A 22,717-nucleotide genomic window follows, 5' to 3' on the forward strand; every position below is an offset into this window, starting at 1 on the left:
CCCATTTGTCATTCATTGGAGCAGTCACTTAAAGTGCTGATAACAGAACTTTACACAGCTGTAACACATTCAGTTTCTACACTTCTCAGTTATCTTATATTTGCATGAAATGTTACACATTAGGAATATTTACAGTAAATAACAAAGCCCACTTACAGTACGTTATATAAATTAAGGGTCACTACACCTATAATATTGGTGTTGACACTAAGTAGAATAAGAATGCAACCACACACAACTTGTAAACAGAGCTGCTTGAGAATGACACAAATGCTGCGCCTCATGAGACAACAGCCTATTTCTTCATTGTAATGATTTTATATTTATAATGCCGTTGTCTATCTTACAACAGAACATAATCCACATAAAGACAATATGTGGCTCAAAAATTCATCACTCTTCATATATCCGTTTGATTAAACAAACAGTTAAACAATGCTGATAACCATAAAGGCACTGTGAGGGAACTGGTAAGCTGACAAGCTAAATCATAGTAGCTCAAATTGCCACAAGATGAACAGTATTTTATTTACACCAGGGCTGTATGTGCACATCTGAGATGTTCCTCATAAAAAAAAAACATCTTTTTTTAGCGGTTGCTTCTGCAGTCATGGTTTTAGGTACCATATGGCAATAAGAATTACTCCTCGCCCTGCCTCCATTTCTGAGACTCCTCCTGGCGTGCATCAGGGTGAATCTGATTCCTCATCCCTCCCAAGACATTGGAGGTGGCTTCAGTGGCCATAATGAGTGGCTTGACCACTGCTGGTGGCAGCTGGCGGAGAACTCCACCCACTGCCCCCGTCATCCCACGCTGCTCATGCTCCCGGGTGGCTGTGTCATAGATGGTCAGGGCTGTGTCTGTAATACCCTGTGGAATGGAAACACCACAAAATCCTCATTCAAAAAAGGAGTTTCTTCCCATTAATGCCACTGAAGTGAAAACATTGGTCATTTTAGCTTTAGGGTTGTTTACCTCTTTTACAACAGTATAGGCTTTGGCTACACCTTCTCTCAGGTCAACGGGCTGATGAGCCAGTCCGTAATGGGAGAACCGTTTTATTCTCTTCGTGTCTCTCTCATCAGGCACTGGAGACACCATGTCATAGGCCGTCTCAGCTGCTGCCTAAAAATGACACACAACAATAGCTTTATCTGATGCCTCATGAAGGCATTAGTAGTAAATACAGACTTTTGTAGTAACGGTGGAAAGATGAGTTTACCTGGATGGTCCGCACCATCCTGTTGGTGAGCTCCAGAGCAGCCATAGCAGTAGAAGTTCCAAAGGAGGCAGTGCCGCGCTGAAACCCACGGACTATACGACCGTCTTTCCTGTACTGCTCAATCGGGAGCCAGACCAAGTCCCTGAATCCCTGAACTGAGCAGAACATTCATGTTATGGCTTATATTGGGAAACGAAGAGAAGAAATAATGAAGAGAAAGAAAAATGTATATGTCGAAGTTAAGCAGTAGACACTCTAGCTCATTATATCACTTGTTTTAATTTGTGTTTTTTATCATTTATGTTAACCATTAAAGCACATTTTGAAATGTAACACCTAAAAGCCTGTGACTGAGTTCAGAACATTTATTGTACTCACCTAGTTGTACCAGAGAGTGAATAGGTCCCACACCACCCAGTAGTCCTGGAAGCTGGTTCTTCTTTATGTCATTTAGCCACTCATTTATTGCATAGGAGAACAACTTATCCACACCTAATAATCTGAAATACAGACAAGTATTAGTTTCCTGGGAAAGATTATTGGTGCTCTGCAAGTATCAAACACTTTATAGAGATACATCATGTATTATGGTGTGCAAAAGAAATTTGCTCTATTACTTGCTGAATCCAAGATATTAAATAATAAGTTACTGAGATAAACTTACCCTTGTCTATAGCACAAGCGCCTCAGTTTCAACTCTGAACAATTAAGCTGTGTCAACCCGATAACGATCCCTGCAAATGTTCCCTGAAACAGAGCGGTCATAAATCATTCACAACGCACAATTGAAATAATTTGGATACAATACATACATTGCCCTCCTAGACCATGTACCTGCTCCATTGCAACATGTTTCCCATGGTAATCCAAGCGAATTGGAACCTCAGAGGTAAATCGAAACTCCCTGTTAGGAAAAGAAAACGTTACCAAACACAAACAAGCAGTTATTATTTCTTCAAAAGGGGATTCATTGTTTAGTCATCTAACGCTGACCTAAAGAAGATTGGTTGGTCTGTGAAGGATGGAGCAGAGGCTTCATTATCATTCACTTCCTCCCTGCCAGATGTGGAGAAACCATTGTGGCTCAAACGTCTCTGAGCAGGCACTGAGATGATTGGGGCCGGGTCCTGGCTGCTGCCAGCGTGCTTGGAGAAGCTGCAGGAGATCTCTGGGGCAGCCGCTTTTTTTGTGGAAACACATATAGCTGCAAAACAAAATATCATATTAGGAGCCAGTATTTGAAAGTGAGGGTTATGTTAAATGATTATTGCGATTATACATGCAACAGTTACCAACAAAATAAAAGATATAATCAAACTTTATTCACATTGTGGGCAATTCACTCTCAAAATAAAAAAAGCAACAGAGACTATTTCTAGTCCCTCCCGAGTCAGCCAGCCAACTTGATTTAACATTAATGCTTTGTAGAGGTCGTATGATTTTCCAAACACAATAAATACCATAGCTATTAACACAAAACTGTCTTGCTAGCTGAATATTGTTCTAACTAAGATATTTGCTGAAACATGAACAGATTTAGCTACTACGTCCGTGAACTTTACATGTAGGCTATTTTTAACATGGTGTCACCGACTCACCCGCACGGCTGATGTGATCCAAACATTTATAATAACTCAAAAGCTTTGTAAAAATAGGACTCATTTTATCTGATAAATCACTTTTATATAAATAGGCTGCGGATAAGCGGAAGAAGATGGATGGATAAATAGGCTGGAGAGCTTCTGCAAAAGCAGTGGTTAAGCTCAAGTTCTTATGTGTGGTTCTTGATTTATTTTCATGAATAAAAATGTTTCAAAAACAGTTTTTGACCCAACTCTGGAAGTTACAATGTTGCCATGGAAATGGCACAGTAATATTTTAGTGATGAGCACGAGTTGCTGTCATGCTGATTTAATCACGTTCTAAATGTCTAGTTGACCAATCAGATTGCCTGGTCGGATCTACTTGGGTTTTTTTTTACCTTCTTGAGCAGGCGGTGAAAAAAACTCGACTTCGGTAGCAAGACTGGTAAAGAAGTCCTTCAAGAAGAACAGTGCATCCTTAAAAAAAAACCCAAAAAAACAAGGCTGTCACTTAAATGTTACTGAGGGATGCTGATACACATCTTTGATAGAATTATATGTATCAAAGTCTTTTACCTGATCAATATTGAGGCGAAGAGGCATCAGGGAAACACGCAAACAGCACTCCTGGGGAGCCTGGCCTGACTCAGGACACATGTGCAGTGCCTTAACTGTCAACTAAGACCACAAGCACACAAAAAGTTACACAAGGCCAAGACTTGACTTGGTTAATGTGAGTGTGTTGCCTTCCTCACCATGTTAGAATGGGCTTTTCGGGGCATTTCCTTGCTAGAATACAAGTAGAGGAACTTGTTCATCTGTGAGGTAGCCAGTCTGTCTCGAATCTCCAAGTCCTGTACAACAAACACCTGCCGGGATACAGGCTGATCCGTCGCTGGCCCAGAAGCCACCTGGGCCTGTGGGTACACCTCATGCTGAAATCTCACCTAGGGAAAAGGCGAAAGAAAAGCTGGTAAATGATGAAAAAATGACTGAAGGTATTTATGTGATCTGTATGAGAGTAATAAACAGTTATTCCAGACGAAGAGGAACTTTACCTTGCTAAGTTGTATCTCCATCAGGACGTCCGGGTTCCTTCCTCTTCCACCTCCTGCATGGCCTGAAGCCTTGGCCTGTCTGACTGGAGTTTGAGAGGGGGAGCTATGGGGCGTAGACCTGCAAGGCAGAGAAAAGCATAACAATTAAACAAGTGTGTTTCACCTTTGAGCACATTTAAAGGTTACATAGTAAATGGCTCACCCCCGGCTTCTAGCAGGAGAGACTGTGAAAGCAGCACTCCCAAAGTCTTTTCCACCATAAAGGTGCCAAATGACGGAGATCTCCTTGATGAGGTAGCGCACCTCTGGGATGGGAAAGTTCATGGCTCCACGGCTAGAATCACTCCCATATAGAGGCTGACTAAAGTAATCATCTCTGATTTCCACAGGATCTGAGGTAAGCTGCTTTACCACTGGCTCCTGATCAAGATCCTGAAACACATATCACTTACAGTGAGCCAACACAGGTTTTCAGTGTCTTTGTTACGTAGCCATAACTGTGTGAACGAGCATCTCCTGACCTCTCCTCTGGAACCTGGTGTCTCTAGGATACAAAAGTCGTCCGTCTCTTGGGTCGGGTTAGGGACAGGAGTGATGAGAGGAGAGTGAAGCATGGGGTAGGTGGGGCTTGAATCTTGGTTAAAAGCCCCACTCTCATCCGGGAACAAGAATAGGTCAGAGCGAGGCGGGTCATGGTCTTGATTCCGTACCTCGTGTGCACCTATAGATGTGTGAAAAAAAGTATAAAATCTAGTTAAGTTATATCATTCATGGAGCTAAAACTGTAATCGTTACTGAACAAAGTCTTCACCATTCTGCTGCAGCCCTGGTGCATGCTGCCCATCAGTCTCCTCCATAGCTTCACTCATCAGATCCTGCAACATCTGCTGCTCAGTCTCAGCGAGCAGTAGGGTCTGAGATGTGGGCCGGCTAGGAAACTCCGCCTGTCCAAAAATACACTCAAACTAAACATGTATGACCAGCAGAGTTTTCAAACCTACTGTAGCTATGTAACACTGGTTCTTGTTGGTGTCACTGCTGACCTTGGTTCTTTGTGTAGTGCTGCTGTACTTTGCCTCTGGTTCTGCAGGGGGCAGTAAGTCTCCATAGCTGGCTACATACTGGATAAGGTTCATGAGGGCGGCACAGGAGTCCGAACACGTTCTGATGTGAATAATGTCACTGGAACAGCGCAGCTCAAATCTGGGCTCTGACTATCACCCAAGAGACAAATCAAAAATTCAACCTTATTTTCGAGAGAAAACGTTTAAAAACATAAATGTCCTTTAGAGACAGAAAACTCTTACCAACTTTCTATCCACTCCAGGTTTGACAGCTGTAATCCTCAGCTCCAGCGTTCCCATGTCTACCACTTGGACATAGTCTGTGACAAAAAACAAAAGCGACCATTGGTCAAAACTACATTTAAACTTTTCAAGCAGTTTATTAAAATCCTCACTGAAGTCAACTTACCTCGCGCTAGATTGACAGAGACGGCGTTAGTCTTATCTGAGAGGAATAGAGCCGCTTCGTCCAAAATGATCCTGTACACAACATTTTATACTGAGCAAGAACAACTTTTTCTATAGCTCAATTGCAATGACATCTCTCAATTTTGCATCAGCAAAACCAGTAGCCCTTTCATACCTGAGTGTTGACGAAGAGAGGTCCAAAGAGACACTGCTGGAGATGCTGAAAGTCTCTACAACTAACAGCGATCTGAGTGGCAGGTAAAGGGGTCTGTCAAGAAAAAAAAAAACTAATTAGAATACACACACAGATGACAAATAACTCATTATTTAGTGGGATGTCTGAAGTCTATTTTACCTGTAGTCTAGAGAGCAGCTCCACAGGTGTAAATGAAGGGTGGTGACAGATGTAGGAGGGGCGTAACCCAACACAGGCTCATCGGAAACATTCAGAAAGTCAACAATCTGTTGCACATAAATTGGCATTAAGATTACATGTGTGATTTTTATGGCATTACATTTAGGAGAAGGCAAAAGAATAAAGGAGGTTGTGTAAAAGTTAGTGAAGTGGTAGCTCCATATTGACCTACCTGGTCATACCAGCCCAGGCCAGGTGGGACCACTCTGTGCTGGAGTGTGGCTCCTCTCACTCCAACAGCCACCAGAAATTCCTGGATAAAAAAAAAAGGCACACATCGTCACATGGAGCAGAAAACAAAAAATAAGCCGACTGATGTCTAACTGACTATCTATCTGTCTAATAAGGGGAATGTAGACTGAATGTGGTTGAAACACTAAACCACCTTCCTAACCTGGGGGTTAGAAGTCATTAACAGTTAATTTACAGAATAAGAAAGCTCTTCTGCTACACAAAATTCTACAATCTTTGCATTGTTTACTTGTGAAATATTGGGTAGTTTCACATTTTAAGGCCTCTAAAAACTATTCAAATGTAACAATCTGAAAATCGAGTGTGTGAAACTGCTCACAACTCACTGACCTGTTCATAGCCACTCTAGGGTTTTAACTACATGGATTCATTTGAGTGGAGTCCTAGCAATCAAGCACAGCTCAACAGACAAGAGAATCTATACCAAGGTGATCAAAAGCCAGTCACGGTCAGTGATTTCTGTAATCCACCTTGACATTGCGTTCTGCATTCTGTGATGAGATTTTGACGGCAACAGACACCATGCTGCGGGCCTCCAGACCAATACCCTCCGAGGGTGTTGAGGATCTCTCAGGAGATGTCTCCGATTGGTAGATGGTTGGCTCTAACCAGTGGGGATGTGTCCTGTATGGCAACTTGACCTCTGAGATAGAGGTGCCTCCATCCACAAGTCCTGAGCAGATTAACAGAGTGAGACATCAGTGAAGGAAACATAGGTACATGAATGACATCACAACAGTGATGTAGACACAGTATGGTTGAATAGTAGTACTCCCCATATTTTAAAGTCACATTATAACCAAATATCACAGACACACAACAGCATAAGAGTAACATTTTAGTTAATATGTACAGTTTGTTTACCTTGATGATACATGCAAATATTACTGGTGTGGAAGCAGATGTAGTGTTGGTCTTTATAGCCTTCGTACTGCGTCACACTGAACAGCACAGCATTTTTCACCTCCAGCCAGAACTCGCCATGTTTGTTTTTCAGTACAGTTTTATCCTCCTTCTGGGAGAAAGATGGAAACTCAATTCCACTATCCATAAAACAAGATATTAGGAATGTCTGAATAAAACGTGTGAGGATAGTGATATCAAAAAGGATGAGAGTTTACCTTAGCGTTAGTTTGAAGAGCCACCAGGCCATGATTGACACTGATGATGACAGAGAACAGGCTCTGGGAGGTCTTGCTCTGGGCTCTGGGCTTTTTCTTTTTGCGAGACCTGGGGCCCAGGTCCGATGCAGGAGAGTAATAGTGCATGGTCTCCTCCTCTGAGCCACTGGTATCCTCTGTAAGCACAACACAAAGCATGTCTATGAAGTGACAAGCTGCTGGTTGTTTAAACATGACTTCACATTAGACATTTCTACTACTATTCTAAGAGTCTGACCGATGCAAAATCATGGGAAATGTTTTTTTTGTCGTCTCACCCTCGGGACCAGTAGACCGAAACTGGCTGAAGCTGTCCTTGGAGTAAGTGTTGATTAACTGACTGGCGACAGAGAGTCCAACTCCATATGGCATGCTTTCCACCGTCTCCACTGGAGATGGAGCAGTGGGCTCCCACAGCAGCAGGTCATTGTTTATCCTAAAATATTGAGAATATGCATTTATGTATGGAATAGGTAGGGGTTAAGTATCTTATCACATCCTCTATGGGTATGACCACAGTTTTTGTCACTTCATTTTGACAGTCCAATCAAACATTTTATCCTGGCGGCCAACAAGACCTGTTTTAACTGAAATATAGCATTTATTCAAACAAATAAACAGGGTGCTACAAAAACACATTTATACATGTGAAAAGGTTTCAGAAGTTAATTGCTTTATTATTATTGCTTATTGGCCTACTGTAAAACTTTAACAAACATGTCCTGCCATTTCGGATCACATTACAAATCTGTTACCTGTTGTGTAGTTTTTCATAAAATGCCTTGTTGGGGAGTACTAATTGCACATTGGGGAAACACAACTCAAGGATGAAGCGGGAGTTGTTCATGGTTTTTTCCTGGAACTCTGTCATCTCAGCAACATCACCAGGGATAATCATCTGGAGTTGAAATGCAAAGCAGTGCTCATGTTGCTGTTTGCATAATTATGCATCTCTCATACTGTACATTATAATACATCAACCAGAGGATACCATCGCTCCTGAATGCAAATGTATCCACCTGCACAAAACCACCTTCTTTGGACCAATGCCATCAGAACTGCAATTCAAACATTTTCAAACTTTTTCCAAATATAAGGAAATACGTATGCTGCAAGATTTTTTTATAGTGTAATTGTGGTGTTTTCCTAAGATCAAGCATATCTGTGCATTGGTAGCATGTGTTATAAATGCCCCTGGTCCAAATTGAGAACATGAGATGATGTTTTATAAAGTGAGCAGACTTACTTAAATCAATCCGGTGGTATTCATACACCTAGATCATTTCTAAGCCAATACATTAAGCAGTTGCTTTAGGCTCCAGTGCATTTACTTAATGTTTTAAAGCAAAAATACTGCACTTCAAGACTAAGAAACGTAATAATATATACAGTAGTTGGCTGTGTATTTACATTTTTGATGAATGTGGCCCTTTGGCCATAACCTACCTCTTCATTCTCATACATAACCCTTCGCGACGAAAAGGGCGATGGCTCTGGTTTCCCAAAGTCACACACATCCTTCAGTGAATGGGCAGCCCCTTCCTCCTCTTCCTCTTCAAGGGAATGGTCTTCAGCCCCTTCGTCATCTTCAGCCGTCACCCGCTCAAGGATCGAGTGGACTGCAGTGGGGTTCATCTTCAGCACAACCCTGCTCAAAGAGTCAATATCACTGAGAGGTGGCCCTGAGTGGACAGATCAGTTTGAGGTTGGTTGGATTAACTTACCTGGGCCAATCGAATTTTACACTTTCAGATGTTGTCATGTCTCCATCCATGGTGTGGGACACTCTGAGGAACCGGGCAGCTGGTTGATCTGGATCCTCCTGAAACTTCCCTGTGCAACAAAAAAAGCAATTAAAGAGATATAAAAAAATTTCAGAGGGAACTTTAGATTTTTTTTCTCCATTCGACCACATACCAATAAGCTCCCTGAATGTGAGCTCCATCTTGGTTTGGTCAGGAGAGCTGCCACCCATGAACTCTGTCTTCACTTCCAGGTCTTCCAGCTCCAGGTAGAGTACTTCCTTCTGCAGGGACTTCTTGAACCAAGGGCCCCTCTCCTGATCTGAGCGCAGGTCAGGGATGGGGAAGTGGATTGCAAGGCCCAGCAAAGGAGCATTGACAGTCAGCGATACATGACAGTTGGTGGGGGTATGGCTGTCATCAAGGAAAACCTCTGCAAAGGCCTTATGCTGTGAAATGAGTTTAAAGAGACAAAGAGTTAGATAATATACATGTTGTAGAGCTGCGATTTACATGATCAGGTGTGACAATAATTTTCTAGGCTACAATCATCATACCATTGTGACATATCATTATATTCATATTTCTAAATATTCAATTAGTAGTTCTTGGGACACCCTTACCAAACTGACATGTTTATTATAGGATGTGTACATGTGGGAGGCCATCAACTCTGTGGTGGTCAGCTTCTGAGGTTGTAGCAATGAGTTAAGACGGTCTACAATGCTGATGTCCAGCTCAGCGTGCACGGGGCCCAGCTCCACCTGGATCTCAGCTTTCCTGGGAATGGTGCTAAGGCGAACCTGGCCACCCTGCACAGAAAACCAAAGTGCTGACTAAAGTAGAAGCCTGACAATGAACAAATAATGTGTTTCAGTGTTAGGTGTTAGTGCTGTGGTTTCATACTGAACTAATAAATGCTGTTACCTGAGGGCCTCTGCGCTCAGCTTGTTTGTAAAGCAGGTGAAGGCAGGTGGTAAGCGACGCATCGGCACTGGCAGTAGTGTCAAATGTCAGGAGCTGAGGTGTGACAGAGTGACTAGTGAAAAACACTCTTAAAGTCATGCCAGCTGCAACTTTCAGCTTAAGTTTAACTAAGTTTAACCGAACAAAGCACAGTGCAAAATGTGCTTAGCTCAGGCTTGAGACTCTAACCTCAGTGTACTGAATGCCTCTTTGGGAGCCACCACTGACAGCCTCAGAGGGGAACAGACACTCCAGAAACTCCATCTGGTTCAGGGAGACGTCAGTACTGAAAGTCCGCAGGCTGGATCCCTGAGAGTGCTCATAGCTGATCTTCAGGCCCTGGCCCAGAAACCTGCAAATATAAGCCCCGATCAGACAGACATAAAACACTTAAATGATAAATCAAGTATAATCTTGCCACAAAAGGAATAAGTAAAAAATAAAAGTGCACCTGAGATGGTCATGGGGGCAAGCCTGGTTAAACACTGTCCGAGACTGAAGGAAAGCAGCTGGGGCGAGCTGGTCGGGGCCCAACATGCTGAAGAAGTGTGCAGCCATGGGGCCAAGAGGACTGGGAGTGGCATCTGGTGGTGGCAGCGGGTCGATATGGAGGACTGAGACAGCCAGGCTACTCAGGGTTAACTTTAACACCAGCTCTGGCCTTGACTCATCACCGTGGGTTTTGGATGGATGGGCTGAAATACAACAATGGCAGGTATACATACAGATGCTTCATTTTCACTGTGGTGAAATGATAACCATGTGCAACACAGGGCTGAGTGTTGGTAGGTTTTCATATAGACAAGCACTTCACCAGCAGATTTCACTGATTTTCATATCTACAACCACAGATAAAGCTCTACTCTCCTCTCAGACATCTCACTGCTGAACTCAAAGAGGAAAAGGTAATATCAGCTTGAACCCCAAACCACATTTTTTCACATGTATTTTTTTTTTTTTAATTGTATTTTATAATTAACAATAAATACGTTACTGATCTTGTGTTACAACTGTTGTCACTGCTGCACAACCAATTCCCCCTCTGGGGACAAAAAAGTTCTACTGGACATGTTGTTGACTACTCAGGAAGATATGCTTGGAATAAAAACCTGCACACTCTTAAGCACATGGTAAAGTAAATAAAAATATATAGATATGTTGTAATACTTACAAGTCTGTCTCAGTAATTTTTGAGGGAGTTGTGAATCCCGCGACTGGATGGGAGTTTCATTAGTCTGCTTCTCTCTTTGTCGTGGTACATCCATGTAATCATCCCACAGAGCCTACAAACACAAATATGATGCCAGATAATGTAACAACAGCAGTTCATTTGGGAGAATTTTACCACACAAACCCAAAACACCCACACACATCATTAATATACCTCCTAATTTTGTCAGTTTAAAGATTAAATTACATTGTACATTGACATGCCTAATAGAGTAACCAGACCACTGAGAACTCTTACGCTCAACTACCTTACACTTCAATGTGTCTTTATGACTGCAGTCAAAGAGGTGAAGACTTACTGTTGCATTTCCAGTGGGAGATTCTCCTGGTGAGGCAGAGTAGTTACTATTGAGTGACAAATCCAAGTCAACGGTAGGTGGTTCACCCAGAGGAGGAAGGGATGACAAACTGTGAGACATGTCCATGTCTGCCATGGAAAAGAACACATCATCTGCACCAACCACAGATGGGTTAAAAAATAAAATAAAAGGAAAGGACAAAGAAAGAACACATTTCATTAGATAGATGTAACCATGACATCTGGTTTCTCTGAAAGGTCAGGGGTTCTGGGATAGTGTTTCAGTCCAACCTCGACTAGACACAGTTCTGGTGGTCTGGCTCTCAAAGAGGTCGGGGTCCATTCCTGGCACAGCGGTATCCTTTTTAAGACAGCGGTTCAGTTCCATATGGAGGCGATACTCATCCTCTTGCTGTATGGGTCGGCTCTTTCTATCCTTAGCCCATTCCTGTGCACCTTTACACAAAGAATAAGAAATACTCTATTCACTCTACTTCTAAGTAACTGATTTGGTGACATTTTTACCCTGTTTGATCCAAATATTCTTCTATCATCTATCAACAGAGGGGTGCTCACCTCCACCAGAGAAAGCTCCACACAAGTCCAGAAGAAGATGAACTTGCCGTGGGGACAACAGAATAATAAGTGTATCAATATGTCCAACAACATCCAGCTGAAAAGCAAAGCATGAAAAACAAGCTGGTTAATAGCAATTACCCCTAGTTCGTAATATTGATTAAATAATCAGGATTTTTTTCTTGTTTTATAATATTTTGTAGATAAGAAATGCTTGGTTTACCTTTGCTCCAGGCATAGCCAAGTTGTTTTTTAGAGTGAGGGACAACTCAATTTTACCACTGAGGCTCCCGACCTGCACAGGTTCAAAGGGTGTTGTAGAGGATACGGGCTCTGTAAACTGGGGATGAGGCTCACATATTATTTTAGGATTCCAGCTAGGGGAGAGCTTTGGTTCAGTTTCCTGCAAAATAAGAGAAATATCTTTTTAAAAGTCTGATACATACAACTTTTTTATGTCAAATTGTAAAGGCTTGCTACACCAACCGTTGGAGTGGGTGAAGATTTACAACCAGCACGGGACACATCTGAGAACTCATCCCAAAATACAGTGATGCCTTCCATCTGCAAGTTTTTATGTGCAAATGTGGTTGGCTGATGCACATTCACACTTTCTCTCTCCTCGTCTGTTTCATCGCAGTAAACAATCCTGAAAGCAACGACAGAACACAATTAGCTTGACAAGGACCTGCAGTATGACAGTGAAAACTAATTTACTGCATGTACTACATATTTGGGACATCTTCTATACATTTAGCTGCAGCCCTTTTTTTTACTATCCACAACTCAATTATTAAAAATATTCTGCTTCCCCTTATCTATGTCTCTTCCTTTCTGATGGATTATAGATTTAAGAAAGAAAACTTATAATGGATGAAGGCTTTTAACTAGATTCTGATGTTGAAAAATATTTAGAATATTTTGGAAATTGACTGTCCAAAACTTACTTTTTGATTCGAATCTCAAGGGCGATTCCAGTTTTTGAATTTTCTGGAATGTGTTCAACTCTGAGAACAGTATCCAAAAATGTCACTTTAACTCTTCTCAGAACTGCAAGATAGGAAATTAAAAGATTACCTTACACAATACTAGGCTTGTAAACCTCTTTATATGTTGCCTAACAGTATAGATATAATGTACCTGTCTCTATCGTTTCTGCAAACTTCTCTAATCCTTCAAAAGGCTGGAAGCTCTCTCCCATATCGTCGGTGAGTTTCTGGCTGAGACATTCTTTGGCAAGCTGCATGCTGCTTGTCATGAAACTGGACCAGTACATGGGCTCGGTGCCAGATGCTGAAGGAACAGCCAGTGGTGACTCGGTCATTGACTTTTTAGTAAAATCAGTTGTCAACTTTTTAATGTTACAAAATGACTACACGTTTCCACCTATCTAAAACCTTTTCAAACATGGTGTTGTAGTGGCACATAATGCAGCCTGTCCTTACCCACTCTTGGTCTTGGTCTGAGCACCATCTCCAAACCCTTGACCTCTAGGGCACAGTTTTCGTGAAGTAGAGCTGCCCATGGAACAGTTAGAGAAATTGACTGGATGAACCCAGCGATGACCTCAAAGGGGGCATCTGCCGTCTCTAGGAGTTCATTGAGTGACTGAGGAACAAGAAATAATGCTGAAGCCTCTTTTAGTTCATACAGATTCTGTGTTTAAATCAAAATAAACTAATCAGTTGTATTTCCTGCCACAAAGGTAACACTACACATACCCATTTATCCAATGGTACTTGTGCAAGTGATCCAGTGCCTTGATAGAGGTCTAAACTGAGCTGATCCAAGCTCAGCTTCTCCTGCAGAAAGTTGCCAAGATACCGATGCAGGAGGTATCTGCAGGCCCGCTTCTTGATGGACTCAGAAAATGGCCAAGGCATCTTAACTCAATAGGTGAACAGTACACAGGTAATGAAAGGGATCTTAAGGTTCTGCAACCGGAATGCTATAGCTACTTAGACAGCTATGAATTAATCACTGGTGTTACAGTTGTGTCATCCTGTCGACTTAAATACATTGAGAAATCGTGAGCTCAAACACCATTCACATCGCAAGATGAGGGACACTTTGGAGGATGTGTTGACACACAGGATTATGTGCGGGAAATGGTCCGACTCCAGTTTGCTGCTCCTACAGAAACACACACATATGGTTCCCCCTTTGTAATTTGACACTTGACACAACACATTAGATTTAACACACACAATGTTTACAACACAGGCGAAAACAACAAGCTTAATTAATGCGTCAGTTTAAGACAGAGACAGTTAAATTGTTCCTCAGTAGCATTATAATATAGTGCAATATAAAATGTACAGATAACGTTAGTGTTATCCTAAGCACACATTTACCACTATTCTAGAGCCTGCGTAAACAAGCCAAGCGCACTTGCGAAATAACTGTTAGCATGCCACAGACTTGCTAGTCAATAGCAACCCTTAGCTATGTTTACTTAAACAGAGCTGTCATCGTAGTCAACAAACGGGAGATGAGTTGAGCTAGCTAGACAAAGGCATGTCATTTAGCTAACTAGCCGGCTAGCAAGGCTAGCGACGTTATGAACCACTCCTGTCTACAGATTGAGGCAACATTAGCATAACCGGCTAGCGTCTGGCTAAAAGGCTGTTGCGATACTGCTTGCTAGATTGCTAGCTAACCCTAAAATCCAACATTTCGCAAGTTATCTAGCTACCCTCACACGTGAGATATACACTGACAAAAACACTTCACATATCGACACTAGCGCAATAGTCATACACGCACAAGTAAATGAACAGAGTCGAAGATATCAGTGCAGCTGTTAAATTACCTTCTGTCTGAGTTGTTTACAAACACTTTCATGACTCCGCACAGCAGAGCCTACACACTCCGGGGTGGGATTAGACAATGACGTCATAACATGGCGGATCTGTGTATATTGGGGCACACTCATTTGGTCAATATTTCTTTTAGCTCGTTATTTAGACACTAAACAGATAAACTAGAAATAGGGTGTGCGTTCATGTGATTTCAGTCTCTGGTAATCCACAAATTTGAGGCTCAGCAGATACCTATCTATTAGATAGGTAACGCTCATTTGACTGAACCCTGTCCACCGGAGAGCTCCGAGTTGGCTGGAAGCTTCCACAAGCCGGAAGAACACAACCACCGAGGAGGTAAGAAAATGAAAATGCACGCAGTTTGGTTAGAAGTTGTTATAGTGACATATTCATATTAAACGTACAGCCCTGTTATTAAATCATATGTAAAATGCAGACTGAAATACGTTTATGGTCCACAGTGTGAGAGAACAGTGTTGTGCCGAGTTTTGCATCCCTGCCGAGAATTGCATCAACCTCACGGGCAGCAAGTAAATGCTACTACTTCTGAGTCTTATAAAACATTGACTCTAACATTCAAAAATGATAGACTTCATTACAACAACATGTTGCAAATGTTAGCCATCTTTTAGCCGAATTATAACATTTGTGTGAAACTCACACATTTGAGTAACCAGCTCTATTTTGCCTCAGCCACTAACACACGAAGGCAACTCACAGTTGATCCGCAGGGTGTCGCTGTGATGTCGATGTTTTTAATTGTATAAATTACCGTAACCTAGTTATACAGTCTATGAAATTAACACGTTATTACGTGGGTTGTGGACGATAATATGTGTGTAATACTGGCAGTGATGGAAAGCAACTATGTGCATTTACTCAAGAACTGCATTTCAGTACAAAGTTGAGGTACTTTAATATTTGTACACTCTACTACAATTTAGAGGGAAATATACTTTTTACTCCACTTCATTTTTTGACAGCTTGGTTTGGAAATACCTATGTATCTGTTTGACACTTGTGTATATTTAGTTTGGGAAGTTAATGACATATTAATTTGGGTAAGTTCCTAACATTATTTGCTTTGACTTTTCCTCATACAGTCAACTACACATAAAGGTTGTGAAATATAAAAGTAGTCCACTTTGCACCTAAAAAGGTCACAGAACAGTCACATGCATGTTTGTTTCAGTTCTCCTTTTTTTCTCTAGATAATGGGCATTTAGGAAGCATCACTGCAGCTGAATCACAACCCTGCTGCTAATGTTGTAATGCTGCTTAAAGCTGTATTATATATTTTGAAAGTTTGATGATGCTACAGGTGTAGTTTAAAAGACTTTACTAATGTCTCATTATAGATAGTACTTAACAGGTAGTCCAATTAATGTAGCGTGTTGCCATGGCAGTAGAGAGCTGCTTGTTCTGACACAGTCCCAGTTAACTGCATGGTTTCTGAAGTGCACTCAGTGATTGTGGACATTGGGAACTATTTATATCATTGTGCCAGTCAGCAAGCTCTAATAGCATACAGTAACATCCATAGACTGTAAAAGTAATAAAAACATTTTTTACACTCTATGATAACATCTGGGCTTTCGCTGAGTCAGTCAATAACGTTGTTGTTACAGGGGATGGAGATAGACTGCCAGCCCGAGGAATCCATCGTCTCTTCATTTGATGAGGACTGCGTTGTGCTTGGTGACGTCAAGGACATGATGTTGGAGGCAGAAGCAGTGGTCAATGACGTACTTTTTGCCGTTGCTGAAATGCATGTGTCACAAAGTCTCAACAGCGTGTCCGATGTGGCCTACATAAACGTGGAAACAAGAGAGGGAAACCGGTATTGTCTGGAGCTCACAGAGGCAGGACTAAGGGTAAGATGCACCAAAAGTGAGGCACAATGATTACTTGTTTTATTTCTCATTGTATGCATGTTTTACATAAACCATTCTACCAAACAGGTGGTGGGCTACGCCTTCGATCAAGTGGATGAGGATTTGAACACCCAGTATCATGAGACTGTTTACTCTCTTCTGGACAAGCTAAGTCCAGGTTACAGAGAAGCCTTTGGGAATGCTTTGCTCCAACGTCTGGAGAGGCTAAAGCAAAACGGACAATAAGAATGACCAAGATGCTGCATAAGTTGACAAGTGGAATAGAGGTTGATGATGTTGGTGTATTTGGCTATATGCCAATAAGAACCAAGTCTGGTCAAATATTATAGCCCCTTATGTGACATCCACCTGCCTAGCTACCACTACAATAAGGGGTACCCTGCCCTATCGACTGCTTTATCATTGAATTACTTCATGTTAGTTACTCAACTTTAGTGACTGCTAGGGATTGGCTGGATGAGGGCTGTTGCAACACTGTGTTGTTGACTTTACTGGGGAAAGATCTTCCAGCTTCCGTGTGATACAAAATTGTAACTGCGTACATTGAAAATTCTGCACCTTTTTGTACTCATCAAAATAAATCGGAGAAAGAGGCAGCACGTTATAGAATTATTGATCAAGTTTCCCCCTCTGCCCTGCTTGCACTACAGCTGACGACCGATATCTGCTCAAATACAACCAACTAGTTTTTATTCAGCAAGTGTCTGAAAGAACCAAAGCTATATTCTTTCAACTCATACTGCCTTAATGACTGACTTTTGGTTAGAAAAGTACAAATAAACACATTGACTTGTGTTAGCTTATTTTGTATTGACGTGAGATAAGGTATTTTGTGGGGCTGACATTTCACATGGAACTTGTTTGAAAAGTTTAAGCTAGCACTGTATACAATACCAATTATCAAGTTAATTGTGTTTAGATATTACTTCTCCATACTGCATTGAAACTCAAGCTTGCATTTCAAGCTTTTATTGTAGAGCTGCTTCAAAATCTTGGTTTATTGTACATGTGACCTGGTTCCTACGTCAGTGTTATGAAATGTATTTTAAGAAAACTTGTTTCTTTTGCAATCGTACTGTAATTCTTTTCTGCTGGCCTTTGCTCAGACCAATAAATTCTCAGAATGATGTCTGTCTTCTTTTTTTACCTCGTGAATAACAACCTACAAATGTCTGACAGCAGGCGCACCCAGGCTGAGCACTAATAAGAAACTTACTTTAAAACAAGGAAAAGGTTGGTTCCGTCTCAACTGCTGGGCTTTCAAGTGCTGATTTTAGGGACATTAAGTTTGCCTGTGATTTACAGTATCATGAGTATCATGATATGTCATGTATGTATATGAGTATCAACAAGTGTGTCGACACGTACGTTCAAGATGAAAATTGCAATAACGGTAATTTTAGCAGATATTTTACTAAAAATAAATAAATCTCATTGTTCATATCTGATTCACATAATGCAGCTTTGGTACAGAGTCGATTTTAAATTTCTTTATTAGAATTTATTTTCATATTCATTTTAAAATATCCAATGACAGTCTAGTGGTACAAGGCCAGTAAGAAATGTTACAAATGTTTTAGTAAAGAAGAAGTACAGTATGTACCTTTTCTGAGTACACAGCAGTCAGTAAGACAAGACAATTGCATTGTAGCGGAATGTCGTTCAGATCATATTCACACAAATATTAACCACATTGGTTTTAACATCTGCATCTCGTGAGATAGACTGTTAGGTAGGTCACAGCAAAAAGCAGCCGTTTATTTCAGGATTCAAGATGTGCGAGTGTGGCAAAGTCTTGCAAACTAGTGAAAGACATACATCTTAAAAATCAATTTACAGAATGAATAAAATTAGATCTTAACCTAGAATCATTAACATTCTTTAGGTTTTTACTCAAAGCTGAATCCCTTTTAAAAAAAAAAGACAAACACTTGTCAGAGAGGTACTGTAGTGTTGCTAGCTTAGCTCACAATGTGAACTGGAAACCTGATGCAGAACAGGTCTTGTTTGTCGTCGTCCCTTAGTTCCCACTCCACAACCAGCTTTATCTAGAAATGCAGAAGAATGGTTCATTAAGTTTTAAAAAAAGGTTTGAGGAAGTCAAACATGCAAAAGGACATCTTTTTTTAAACAAACAACGCCTCCGACCGTCTACAGAGACAGTAATAAATATATTGGGGACATAGAACATTTCTCATGCAACACTGACACTTCATTATCAGTCCAACTGTCCAGATATGCATGTGGGTCATGCAGACTCCAATACAAGTAAAACAAGACAAGTCATGCCATTTGCCTAATTTCTGGTCTTACGTTTTGACACACACGGCTGATTAGATATCACTGAAGGTAAAGAATCTGTAAACACCACTGCCTAATGTCCAGGGTTGGAATGCGTCTAAGTACATTTATTCAATTATTGTATACAATTTTAAACTAAAGAAATATTGCAATTTTACTCCACTTCATTGATTCGGTAGCTAGTAGTTAATTTAAAAATTAGTTTTATATACAAAACACAATCTAATAAAATGTGATTCATGGTACAGACTAATACAAATAATATTTAAAATAGTCAAAAAAGGGACCATTTTTAATTTTGATATTAGGTGATTTTGCTTACAATACTTGCATACCTTTGTAGGATTTTCATTGCAGGACTTTCACTTGTAATGGGGTATTTTTACACTGTGGTATTGATGCTTTTAAAGATCTAAATACCTTTGCTTACATTACATCAAAATTAAACGCATTACAAAATTATCCTCTTAATCGTTGTTGATTTGTCATCTTCAGTTTCCAAGCTAGTTTTGAAGCAAAGAAATGCTAAAATCCTTGCCAGTATAGGAGACTGGCACTGCAGCAGCCATTTGCAGATTATTATATTTTCATTATTTGGGTTACATTAAAAGAAAACAGCTTAAAACAAGGAGTTGCCAATGTCACATGTAATACTTACTGCAGGATACTCTGTCTTCACAGGTAGAGAGTTCACATAGTGATACACCTGCTGCTTCTGGATGGGACACTGGATTCCAGACTTGCAGCCATCTTCTATGGGAATGGGGAAGGGGATGGGGACTCCAGCAATAATACCGTGAACCACTGCTGTGCTCGTCTGGCTCACCACAGCTACAACAGAAAACATGACAGTTGGGTCAAATGTTTAAAATCATATGCATTTATGTTCTGACTGTTGAGAAGTATTTCTCAAAAATAAAACTTCCTTACCACTGTTGAATGTCACATTGACGCTGTAGGACTGTCCTTTGTGTAGCTGGCATGGCTGACTAGCACAAGGGTTAATGTCCACTATGGCCACTTTGCCAGAAGAGGAGCCTGGAGAGAAACATGGGGAAAGAACAGAGTCTTGAAAAAAAGGTTACACTGCTGCCATCTCAACTTGTCATAAACAATGCAGTAAAATAGTAAATCAACTGGCTGCTTCATGCTTTAGTGAACACATCTTTGTCGTGGATTACATTTACTGAAAGAATTACAAAAAAAACAATGTCATGATAGACATTCCTGGTCTTATTCCATCTTGTGAAGGGCTCATTGCACAATCCAAGGAACACTGTAGGGTTTGTGGAAACAATAAAATGCCTTTTACATGGCAATATGCATTCAAAAAAATAAATGCATATTGTCATGTAAAATTAAGGCATTTTAATGTTTACAGAGTACCTGTATGGGGTCACCACAAAGACCTAGCAGCGCTTCTACATTGTTGTGTTAAACATGTTTTGATTTCAGAATCAAACTTTACTGGCCAAATATTTTAAGCATACAAGGACATTTCCATGAGCTCTCAAGGCAGGCTATTTGCACACAGTGCTAAAAACAGATGCTCAGGAACATACAATTATAACTAAACAAATTTTGTCTGCTTGGAAAATAGTGGAAAAGTAAAATATTTGCTGGACAAGCATGCAATCTGAAAGTATTCTGGTAGATTATTAATTTTGGCATTCATAGAATGGATTACCTCACTAATCATATATTTTTACTTTAAGTGATTTCAAAACCATTTGACTCAATCATACTCAAACTGTATGTACTTCATGGCTGTATGGTGTGGGTTCATACAGAAAAAAGTAATGATGCCAAATTAAGGGGCACTATGCTGATGAGTCCTACTCAGATTTAATCTCTTCTTTCGCTCTGCAGGAAGCTTTCCAAAGTGTGAAAAAAATAACCCTGATGATGTCATCAGTAGGTCACTGTTGGGTCTCTACATATGAGACTCTACTGCTTCCTCTTTTTAAAAAGCTTGTTGAGTCCCCCATCTTCAGGGAAGTACTATACAAAAATCACTTACGATTAAGTGTCATCTCTGTCCACTTAAGAAAACTCCTAATTAATCACTGAAAAACCACAAAGATGAGCACATGTGGGAGTTGGTAATTTCTATATGATAAATATATTGTGTTCAGGACAGGTGATGACATCTGTGGAACATATGTGGATCCAGGCATGAGTAGTGCTAAAACAGTAAGTGAGTCAAAGTCTATTAACAGAACATTATCAACAATTTTGATAATCAATTAAACGTTTAGGTAACATGTCTAGTGTCACACATTTGCAGATGGACGCCCACCAAGAGTCAGGGTCTGTCCGAGGTTTCCTGTTAAAAGTAAGTTTTTACTCGCCACTGTCACACCAAATGCTTGCTCTTGGGGGTCTTGGTAAATTATAGAATGTGGTGTAGACCTACTCCATCTGTAAAGTGTCCCAAGATAACTGTGACACTATAAATAAAATGGAACTGAATTTTATATTATTGTAGATTTAACATTTCTGGATTTAGGACTAACGTTATAGGATTACATTTAAAGTACTAAAAAGTCAACGATTGGTCCGTTTAACAAACAACATGTAAATTATGTAAATGTTCTCATTGTGGTCGAGTGAAACTTACCGCAGTCAATGAATTTCACTGGCTCCGCACAGGTGAATCCCATTAGGCAGAACAAAACAATAAATCCAGTACGGACATCCATGTTTCTTTCTTTTTGAGTGATCCTAAAACAAGTAAATATCCATTACGCAACCGAAAAGTAAACTTTATCTCTGTGAGAACTTCATCAGTACAGGGTGACTCAGAGCAGTCAGCTGAAAGTGTTAGATCATATGACTTTTTATTTTGTGTAGCGTCAGCAGCAGTGATTATACATTTTAACACAACGAGGAAGAAACACTCATCAACAACCTGACACCATGGTAAACAACACGAACACAGTGAGTTTCTAATTAGTCTAGTACAAGTACATATAAGAAACTATAAATTAACAAACTAGCTATACCTTTGAAGTGCTTCCATCAGTTTCCGAAGTGAGAACGACTTCCGCCCTTCTTATATACTGTCTATGCTTCCGCCTCACTTTTTATGCTTTTATTTCCCTGAGCGCCGAAGTCACGCCCCTTCCGGTGGACCTCATGGGACCTTAATTCGGAAAAAATATGAACGAGAGTCAATGGAGAGATAATAATTCTTTTTTTTATCCCGTTTGAATTGAGCCATGGATTACACATATGATGTTCGTCAATTTAAAAGATAATTTTTCAACCGAAGAAAGTCTCAGTTTTCAGTAGGTTTGTCATAGTACCACTTAGTTTTGTGTGAAACCGCTCAGTGAACTACACTTCTCGTCTCACACAATTTACGACACTAGCTTGATGCTCAACTTGCTCGCTAGCTAGCTAGCTTAGTTCTGTTCCACAACACATGTAACATCATCGTACCTGATGTGTTTTATCCAGTACAGTGTTTTCAGCAGATAAGCAAAAGAACAAGCGAGACCCGCTGCTCATTTGAGTAACGTTATATCCCCGGTACGATACACACAGACATCGTAGCTTCAGCGAGACGTCATCCATGCGACATTGAAGTGTGTAGTCTTTCTAATTACGTATTTTCACAGTCTTATACTTCAACAGTTTAACAATAAACTTGAGACTTTCTTCGGTTGAAAAAGTATCTTCTAAATTGACGAACATCATATTTGTAATCCGTGGCTCAATT

The 22,717-nt window shown here is 40.6% G+C and overlaps 3 protein-coding genes and 1 long non-coding RNA gene across 5 annotated transcripts; 2 read left to right on the forward strand and 2 right to left on the reverse strand.

Moving 5' to 3' along the window:
• Nucleotides 1-146: 146 nt before the first annotated feature.
• On the forward strand, nt 147-18,604 carry LOC118493735. Its single transcript, XR_004895706.1, has 3 exons — nt 147-157; nt 13,880-13,886; nt 18,230-18,604. It is a non-coding gene; the product is annotated as an uncharacterized LOC118493735 (long non-coding RNA).
• Nucleotides 510-15,013, reverse strand: LOC116035541 (autophagy-related protein 2 homolog B). 2 transcript variants are annotated; one of them, XM_031278664.2, is made up of 43 exons: nt 14,788-15,013; nt 13,697-14,108; nt 13,421-13,583; nt 13,116-13,268; nt 12,923-13,025; nt 12,462-12,624; nt 12,199-12,378; nt 11,976-12,072; nt 11,691-11,855; nt 11,401-11,552; nt 11,043-11,154; nt 10,323-10,566; nt 10,061-10,223; nt 9,833-9,925; nt 9,529-9,717; nt 9,081-9,354; nt 8,888-8,996; nt 8,610-8,811; nt 7,919-8,061; nt 7,442-7,599; nt 7,125-7,300; nt 6,868-7,015; nt 6,474-6,676; nt 5,924-6,004; nt 5,692-5,798; nt 5,512-5,604; nt 5,338-5,408; nt 5,172-5,248; nt 4,908-5,078; nt 4,676-4,808; nt 4,386-4,585; nt 4,067-4,296; nt 3,865-3,982; nt 3,562-3,753; nt 3,383-3,484; nt 3,205-3,283; nt 2,217-2,427; nt 2,058-2,127; nt 1,888-1,970; nt 1,602-1,723; nt 1,224-1,378; nt 977-1,126; nt 510-871 (listed from the first exon to the last, which is right to left on the reverse strand). In XM_031278664.2, the coding sequence occupies exons 2-43, from the start codon at nt 13,856-13,858 to the stop codon at nt 641-643; spliced, it is 6,228 nt and encodes a 2,075-aa protein (XP_031134524.1). In that variant the 5' UTR covers nt 13,859-14,108; nt 14,788-15,013; the 3' UTR covers nt 510-640. The 2 variants fall into 2 exon arrangements, with proteins under 2 accessions (XP_031134524.1, XP_031134522.1); XM_031278662.2 differs by having other exon boundaries at nt 6,868-7,018.
• Nucleotides 14,883-17,296, forward strand: LOC116035606 (gsk3b interacting protein). The gene is made up of 3 exons (XM_031278800.2): nt 14,883-15,133; nt 16,426-16,671; nt 16,759-17,296. Exons 2-3 carry the CDS (start codon nt 16,429-16,431, stop codon nt 16,915-16,917), a joined length of 402 nt encoding a protein of 133 aa, XP_031134660.1. The 5' UTR covers nt 14,883-15,133; nt 16,426-16,428; the 3' UTR covers nt 16,918-17,296.
• On the reverse strand, nt 18,561-22,115 carry LOC116035603 (NPC intracellular cholesterol transporter 2). Its single transcript, XM_031278795.2, has 5 exons — nt 21,999-22,115; nt 21,614-21,717; nt 19,924-20,031; nt 19,652-19,824; nt 18,561-18,740 (listed from the first exon to the last, which is right to left on the reverse strand). The coding sequence occupies exons 1-5, from the start codon at nt 22,013-22,015 to the stop codon at nt 18,654-18,656; spliced, it is 489 nt and encodes a 162-aa protein (XP_031134655.1). The 5' UTR covers nt 22,016-22,115; the 3' UTR covers nt 18,561-18,653.
• Between the last annotated feature and the right edge of the window lie 602 nt (nt 22,116-22,717).

Source organism: Sander lucioperca, chromosome 18, assembly GCF_008315115.2.
Source record: "Sander lucioperca isolate FBNREF2018 chromosome 18, SLUC_FBN_1.2, whole genome shotgun sequence".
Taxonomy (NCBI): Eukaryota; Metazoa; Chordata; class Actinopteri; order Perciformes; family Percidae; genus Sander; species Sander lucioperca.

What these genes read in the sequence shown, in the direction of transcription:
- LOC116035606 (XM_031278800.2), top strand. Translation starts at nt 16,429, where the DNA reads ATGGAGATAGACTGCCAGCCCGAGGAATCCATCGTCTCTTCATTTGAT. An exon ending in TCACAGAGGCAGGACTAAGG is followed by an intron (nt 16,672 to 16,758) that starts GTAAGATGCACC and finishes TCTACCAAACAG; the next exon opens with GTGGTGGGCTACGCCTTCGA.
- LOC116035541 (XM_031278662.2), bottom strand. Translation starts at nt 13,858, where the DNA reads ATGCCTTGGCCATTTTCTGAGTCCATCAAGAAGCGGGCCTGCAGATAC. An exon ending in CTGAGCGCAGAGGCCCTCAG is followed by an intron (nt 9,718 to 9,832) that starts GTAACAGCATTT and finishes TTTTCTGTGCAG; the next exon opens with GGTGGCCAGGTTCGCCTTAG. An exon ending in TTCACCGCCTGCTCAAGAAG is followed by an intron (nt 2,428 to 3,204) that starts GTAAAAAAAAAC and finishes TTTGTTTTGCAG; the next exon opens with CTATATGTGTTTCCACAAAA.
- LOC116035603 (XM_031278795.2), bottom strand. An exon ending in AGTGAAATTCATTGACTGCG is followed by an intron (nt 20,032 to 21,613) that starts GTAAGTTTCACT and finishes GTTTCTCTCCAG; the next exon opens with GCTCCTCTTCTGGCAAAGTG. An exon ending in TGAAGACAGAGTATCCTGCA is followed by an intron (nt 18,741 to 19,651) that starts GTAAGTATTACA and finishes CTGCATTTCTAG; the next exon opens with ATAAAGCTGGTTGTGGAGTG.